The sequence below is a fragment of the Tupaia chinensis genome, unplaced genomic scaffold, assembly GCF_000334495.1.
Source record: "Tupaia chinensis unplaced genomic scaffold, TupChi_1.0 Scaffold000258_1, whole genome shotgun sequence".
Classification (NCBI taxonomy): domain Eukaryota; kingdom Metazoa; phylum Chordata; class Mammalia; order Scandentia; family Tupaiidae; genus Tupaia; species Tupaia belangeri.
Window position 1 is genome coordinate 60,648 of NW_006159738.1, and position 7,500 is coordinate 68,147.

The 7,500-nt window shown below is 64.0% G+C and overlaps 1 protein-coding gene across 1 annotated transcript in view; it reads left to right on the top strand.

The window, feature by feature from the left end:
* Window positions 1-7,500, top strand: part of NCOR2 (nuclear receptor corepressor 2) — a gene marked incomplete in the record, with an annotated part of 101,139 nt that overhangs the window by 59,142 nt on the left and 34,497 nt on the right. Inside the window, 1 exon segment of the mRNA XM_027772161.1 lies at window positions 568-1,183. Within this exon segment, the coding sequence (XP_027627962.1) occupies window positions 568-1,183 (616 nt within the window).

A 7,500-nucleotide genomic window follows, 5' to 3' on the forward strand; every position in this document is an offset into this window, starting at 1 on the left:
GGGTCAATCGATACCCCAACCGTGGCAGGAGTGAGTTTTAGGCTTGGGGTCCTGTGCCCTCCATGGGCACCTGCACCTTTGACCACACCACTCAGCTGGCGTCTGTGACCCTGCTGCGGGGAGCTGACAGGACGCTGGGGCATGGCGTCCCCGTGACCTGCTGTCCTACAGTGCTGTCAGGGTGATGATAGGGCAGTCACTGGGTGCTCACCTGGGCTGTGCACTTGGCATGTCCACCCTGAGCAGACGGACAGCCAGCACCCACAGTGCAGCATTTCCTACGAGCGCTGACCATGCGGGCAGGGCAGGGTGGAGCCAAGGCTATGAGGACCCCCCCCGGAGCATGGCCTTAGCTGCCCAAGGCCTTGCTCGGGTGCTGGGAGTGCACGGGGTCATAGGTCTAGGGTCAGCGTGAAGGCGGCTGAGCAATGGCAGCAGCCTTGGAAGGGTTCTGGCTGTAGCATTAGGATGGGTGCCCGGGTATGGGGGCCCGGGGGGAGCGGGCCAGGCGGTGCAGACACCGTGGCCTCAGCACCGCTCACCCTCTTCCTGTTCTTGCCTGCACAGCCACTGTCAAGAACAGCTCTGACACTGAGAGCGTCCCCTCCCCGCGTGCCGAGGCTGCCAAGGACACGGGGCAGAACGGGCCCAAGCCCACACCTGCCCTGGGCACTGAGGGGCCACCCCCCGAACCGCCCACCCCACCGCCGGAGGACAACCCAGCCCCAGCCGAGCCCGCCCCTGCTCCCCAAGCCACTGGCCCACCCACACCCCCACCGGCACCCCCGTCACCAGCTGCACCCCTGGCTGTGGTCCCCAAGGAGGAGAAGGAGGAAGAGGCCACAGCAGCGCCCCCAGCGGAGGAGGAGGAGGAGCAGAAGCCCCCTGTGGCCCATGAGCTGGCTGCAGAAGCCGGGAAGGAGGGGCCGGGGGCGGCGCCCCCAGAGGAGCCCATCAAGAGCGAGTGCAAGGACGAGCCCACTGAGGGCGGTCCGGACAGAGGCCAGGGGTCCGAGGCTGGCACTGATGCCGCACCCGCACCCGAGGGGGCGCTCAAGGAGAAGAAGGAGGGAGGGAGCAACAGGGCCGGGGCCAAGGGCGCGGGCGCCCCCCAAGACAGCGACTCGAGTGCCACCTGCAGCGCCGACGAGGCGGATGAGCCCGAGGGCAGCGAGAAGAGCAGGTGAGTGGGGGCCTGGGGCCGCGGCTTCCGAGGGCACACGCTCTTCTACCACCTCATTCCGTTCCCGTATTCATTCATACTCGGGGTCCGCGCTCTCATTCTGTTCCCCGTTTTCATTCATGCCCAAGGTCCGCATTCTCATTCCGTCCCCGTATTCATTCATGCCCGGCCCGGTTCTCATTCCGTTCCGCTTTCATGCCCGGGGTCCGCGTTCTCATTCCGTCGCCATATTCATGCCCGGGGTCCGCGTTCTCATTCATGCCCGGGGCCGCGTTCTCATTCATGCTCGGGGTCCGCGTTCTCATTCCGTCCCCCTTTATTCTTCATCCTCCGGCATCCCACGTTCTCCTTCTATTGGGCTGTCAGCAAAGTCCATGCAAAACTACGCCATGACTTTTCCGACAACACACTGTTCTCGCTTATGCCTTCATTCTCCGACTTCTTGCGTATTCAGGGCTGTACCTGAGCCTGTGTGCCCCAGAACAGAGTCCAGAAACAGAGGTGCACAGAGGAGGGTGGGGATGGGAGTGACAGGGGACTTCTGGGAGGTGACGTCCAAGCCGAGACCCGGGTGGAGACAGCACCCGTGGACGCTCGAGGGCATGTGTGTGCCCAGCAGCCTGCTCCGCACTGGTGACCTGCAGGAACCCGAGCGAGTACTTGCAGCCTGGTGTCTGCGGGCCGAGCAGGGTGTTGTTGGCAGATCCTCGCCCCGTGGACCCTGGGGAGACTCTCCCCATCTTTTCTGGCTCTGGTGGCTTCCAGAGCCCTCAGCTCACGGAAGACCCCCTGGGCTCTCCCTTCTACTGCAGTGGGACCCAGCCTTGCTCAGTCACACCAGCCGGCACCCCGCTTCCAGTAAGGTCATGTTCGCAGGCACTGGGGCTGGGACTTGGGCGTAACTTCCTGTGGGACACAGCGCGGTGGGAACAGCAGTGCAATGGCCCAGGCGTGCACTGAGCCCAGTGTGACTCGGTGCAAGGCAGTGACCGTGCAGGGAGGGGCAGGTGGGCCAGGTGGGCAGTGCCAGCCCTCGCGGGGCCGCGCAGTGGGCTGTGTGATGCCCAGGGCAGTGCAGTGGGGAGACCTTCAGGGCTTTGGTCAGAGCGGGGGTTCACTGGCTGAGTCCGGCTGGTCGGGCGGCGGCTGTACGTGGGGCTGAGGGTAAGGGCACAGTCGGGTGTGGCAGTTGTCCTGGGATGGCGATGGTGATGCCAAAGGGTGGTGGCATCAAGAGTTTTGACAGTTTGTCGCCCACCTGCAAGAGTTCAGGGCTCAGGCTCGGGAGGCCCCGGCCGGGCTCAGCTTTTGGGATTTGGTGGTCAGGGGCTTCTCCGTACAGGGGCTTTGTCGCAGCTGGGGTGACGGGAGGGACCCCGTGCTGTCTGTCTGTCTCCTGGTTTCTGACTCTGTCTTGTCCCTTGGGGACCCTCAGCCCCGGGAGATCTGGGCTTTAACCATCTGGACCCCCAAGGCCCGTGTGCAGAACAGAGGTATCCCCCTGAGTTCGGGCCGGTGCCGGGGGCCCAGGCCAAGGCTCAGACCAGTCCTGCTTGCGTCTGCGCCCAAGGAACCTTCTCTGACAAGGCGGCAGGTCACTTTATTTTGAAAACAGTGCGGTCTCTTTTCTTTCCTCTCAGGTCTCTCGGAAAAGTTCTGGGCAGAGCAGGGCAGGAAAATCTGACCTTCAGACCCGCTGGGTTTGCGGCCATTCCCCACGCCCATGAGTCACGTGGGTGTGTTTGCGGGGCGTCTGGACTCCCCTTCACTGGGCTCTCCCCAGGAGCACCCCATGGTCCCTCACCATTCGTGTCTGGAGGTCCCTGGGGGTCCAAGGAGAGACAGGTGGTCTCGGGGCCAGCTGTGGCCTGGTGGTTAAGGTACCAGATCCTGTGGGGTCGACTGCATGGTTCTCGGTGAACTCGACAGCGTGTGTGACTATGAGCCCAAGATCCCCGAAGGAGGAAGGTGAAGGGTTTGCAATATGGCCGTTCCCCCAGAGGGTGACTCTCTCTCTCTCTCTCTCTTTCTCTCTCTCCGGTGAGCGCGTGCACTCTATAGCAAATTTTAAAAATAACAAGGAGACAGATGGTCTGGTCCGGCTGGCCCTTTGGTAAGGGGAGGCCTAGCCGACAGGTCCCCGAGGACGCAGAGTCCTGGGCTGCTGCTTTGATGGGAGCAGCTCGGCCTGCAGTGCTCTGGCTCAGCCCCGTCTGCCAGGAGGGGTGCGGGCCATGGTCTCCAGTGCCAGCGGAATGGAGTCAGGGCGGCCGGCTCCCCACCCAGCTCCGGGTGGCTGGGGCAGAGTCATGGAAACACGTCTGACTGGCCGGGACAGTGCTGAGCTCATGGGCGGCCCTGCGGTAAGTGACCTCCCGGAGTCTGTGTTTTGGTGGACATGGTGGCCTGCCAGACAGCAGGGCCAGGAGGGTTGGCTTGGACCCCCAGGGCCTGGCCTGACACCCTGCAGGGTGCCGTGAGCCTCCCCTCTCCCCGGATGGGCCCCACTCCCGAAGGGGCGTGTCCTGCCCTCCCCAGCTAGGTCTGGTACCCATCCACCCTCCTGGTGTCCACTGTTCACCCCAGGGAGCCGGGCTCAGCTGGGAGTGAGGACACCTGGCTCCTCACACCCTGTGTGACCGAGGCCAGTCCCCGCCCGTGGGGCCTGCCCTGTCCTCCCAGCAGTCGAGACTGGACTCAAGCCAGCCTGCTGACCCCTTCCTGGCTGGCAGCCCGCCACCCCTCCCTCCCCCGGCCGGCCACGACTGCACAGGACCCGGCAGGCGCCCGAGGACACAGCCGAGATGCGTCAGGGCGGGCCTGGCAGCCAGGGCCTCCGGGAAGGGCGGCGAGATGGGGGCCCCTGGGTGACCCCCGGTGCTGGCTGTCTGCCCACCACCCGCCTTCCTGCCTGGTGGCCCCAGCTCAGTGAACTCTGCATCCCCGGGCAGACGCAAGATGGATCTCATCCGGCCCGGCCTGGGTGACGCTGAGAGAGATGACGCTCTGCTCAGGCTCCCCCGTGCTGGCTGCCAGGCCCGCCCGGCCCCTTGGCAGACCACCAGAGATGGTGCTGTCTGCAGAGCCCGGGCCTGCCCGCCAGCCTCTGTCCCCTCCCCAGAGAGGGTGCCCGAGTGCTTCTGCCAGGGCCTGGCCTGCTCAGGTCCCTTCCCCGAGCCTCAGCTTTCTGCCCCGTGAGCTTGGCTCGACCCGGTCCACTGGCTGGCCTGTTGTGAGTTAATGCTAGACGCCCTCCCAGTGCCAGGCCTGAGGGCACGCTCGATGAAAGACTCACACCCTTCAGATCTGCCTCAGGACCTGGAGGCCACCCCGAGAGGGGGCGGAGTGCAGCTGCTCCGACCGACCGTCTCCGGAGCTTTGCTCCTCCTCTGTCCCTTATTCTACTGATCGGGCTGATCGGGCATAGGCCTGTACCAGCTGTAGCCCTGGACACACGGTGGACTCCGGGGTGTACACAGCCCGGCCAGAGCAGGGCATACCGGGACAGGCCTGTGTGCCCCTGGCCCATCACCTCTCCCCTCTCCCTGCCAGCCCAGGCCTCTGGATGGGAAGGAAGAGAATGACAGGGTGGCCTGGCCCACTCACTGCCGGGGCTGCCCTCGGTGTGCCCTCCTCACCCACAGGGCAGCCCTCCTGGTTACAGGCCAGGCGACAGGCAGGTTTGGGGTGGGGATTTGATCTGGGAGCCTGAGTGACCCACTACAGGGCTGGGTGGCAGGCAGGGCCTTCTGGTCACGTGGACTGTGCCAGGCCCCGAGGGCCCTGCCCTACCCAGGCCTGCATAGAGGAAAATAGAAGCCACTGTCTTCCAAGGGAACAAAGGCGAGCGTGAAGGCGAGGGCAAGGGCGAGGGGAGCGGAGGGAGGGCTGCAGGGAGGAGGCTCCTGGTCTGCGCTGTGCTCTGAGTGGGCTGGGCTGGGCTGTGTGCTCTCAGCTCTCCCGCCCCCTCTCCTCCATGAGCTGGGATGCTCTCGGGGCTCCTGGGCGGTTTGCACCCACAGCCCGGGTCAGATGCTGCACCCCACCCTTGAGAGGCTGGCTGAGGCCCGGAGGCTCCTGTGGACTGTGAAGCGTGGCCCCGTCTCCACGTGCTGCTGCCTCTTTGCGGTTCTGGGCCTTCGCGTGTGCCCAGGAGGCTCTGTGAACTGAAGTGCCATGCTGTGTCCCCTAGCCCCACTGTCCTGTCAGTGCGGAAGCCGGAGAGAGCCGGCTCCGGCCTTCGTGGGTCCTGCCGAGAGCATTTACTTGAGCAGCAGTCCGCACCCACCACCTCGTACTGATGCGGAGCCGTGGGGAGACCGAGGCTCTTGCAGTGCAGCCCTTCGTGACTTGAATGTGCAAATAAGAAACAGACTTGGAGCTGCCACATAGCCTGGTGGTTAAGGGAGCTGGATCCCATGTGGCTGAACATGCAGTTTGAATCCTGGCCTTGGAGGCTTGGGACACACACCAGGCGCGTGCCCCAGGATCCGGCAGGGTGGGGAGCGGAGAAGGGAGGGTGTGTGCTTTCTCCGCCCTCCCTGTCTCTGTCTTTCTCTAGCACATGCAGGCGCCCTCTGGCAAGTTAGAGAAAAAAAAGTGAAAGAAACACATACCCCAGAGGATCTTTATGCAGATGCCAAAGTTTTGAGTTTTGACTTGAAAGTTTGCATCGCGTTTTTCTATTTTTGCGCATATGTGAATATAGTGCCATTATTTTTATTGCTCGTAGAAAGGATTACAGTTGACCCCTCAGACCCGGGATTTCACGCCCAGAGCACATTCTTGTCCCTTCCCATAGCGGCTTTCTCGAGATGTCAGTCAAACACTGCGTTCACTTCACGCGCATCGCGACATCTTTTCAGTGCATTCGGAAGACCGTCACCGTGAGCTGGTTCCAGGGCATTCCCTCCCTGTGCCCGGGAGCAGTCGCCACATCTCCCCCTCCACGTCCCAGCCCCTGCTCTCCGCCCCTCTAGACCCGTCTGTCCCAGACGTGTCCTGTGAGTGGCGTCATGCGTGACTTGGCCTCCCCCTGCTCGGCCTCAGCAGCATGCCTGTGACCTGCGCCCACGGGGCAGCCGGCTCGGTCTTTCTTCCTTCGACGGCCGGCCGTGTTCCGCGGGGCTATGGGCTGCTGGGTGGTCGCCTGTGCGCTGCCACTCTGTGGCCCGTGTAGGGCTGTGTGCCCAGGCACTCCCTTTCCCGGAAGTGCTCAGGAGCGGGACTGCGGGCTGCATGTCCCTCGCCGTGTATTTGGCTCTTGGGGTAGCTGCCAGGCCATTGCCCAGAACAGCTGCAGCATTCTTTTTGGGTCTCAGTTTACACGCAAGGTGGTTTGGGCCGGCATGTGGCGGGAGGTGAAGGTGGTGGATCCTGTGTGGCTGACCGCGGTTCACGCCCCAGACCCAGCGGCTTGGATCACACTGAGCATGTGTGCAGCAAGCCTGAATCCTGAGAGGATAGCGGAGACCAGCGCGGCCATCGCCCTGGGGGTGCTTTCTCACTTTTCCTTTTTTCCGTCTGTCTCTGGAGCAAGCACACGCTCCCTATGGCAAAATCTAAAAAGACAGAAAAAAAACACATGAGCCGGCTCACATGGTCGGCGAAAAGTGAGCGGGAGGGGCAGGCGCTGGGTCTGGTGCGCTCGAAGCTGGTCGGTCAGCCTGCAGGACAGGCGGTAGCGTCATATTTGGGCCTGGGTCAGGGTGCTTGGCCTGAGGGGGCCAGTGGCCAGAGGAGAGGCTCTAGGAGTTCCCCTGAGAGTGAGCAGGGTTGGGACGGTGGAGAGGGCGCTGGGGACACAGGCCATGCGTGCAGGCGAGTCAGCGCGACCTTCCCCTGCCCGGCCCCGCACACCACAGGCAGCCGGGGCAGGTGTCGCTGAGTCTGTCTCCTTGCTCAGCTGAGCGTGTGGCAGGTGCAGAGCAGCCTGGCACGTCCGGACTGCCTTGTGGCTGTGGCAGCTCTGGGTTTCCGCCTTCTCCAGCTCTGCTGGGAGACCTGCTCTCCTGGCCAGCAGTGTCCCACGCTGGTGGCCAGGGCTGGGGTGGGCTGAGCCGTGTCCTGGCTGCCCCCCTGGCGGACACGGGCCGAGGCTGACATCTGCGTGGCACCCGGTGGTGCGGTCACCATGCAGCATGGCTGCATCTCCAGCAGTGCTGGCTTCCGGCCCTGCCCACCTTCGCTTCGCCCCCTGGCCGAGTCCTAGGCCCCTGGCGGGTGTCCTCGTCGTACCCTGTGCTCATTCCACTGGCTCCGAAGCTGGCAGGCACGGGCCCGCCACTCCTCTGTCACCTCGGGCCATGGGTTGCCTG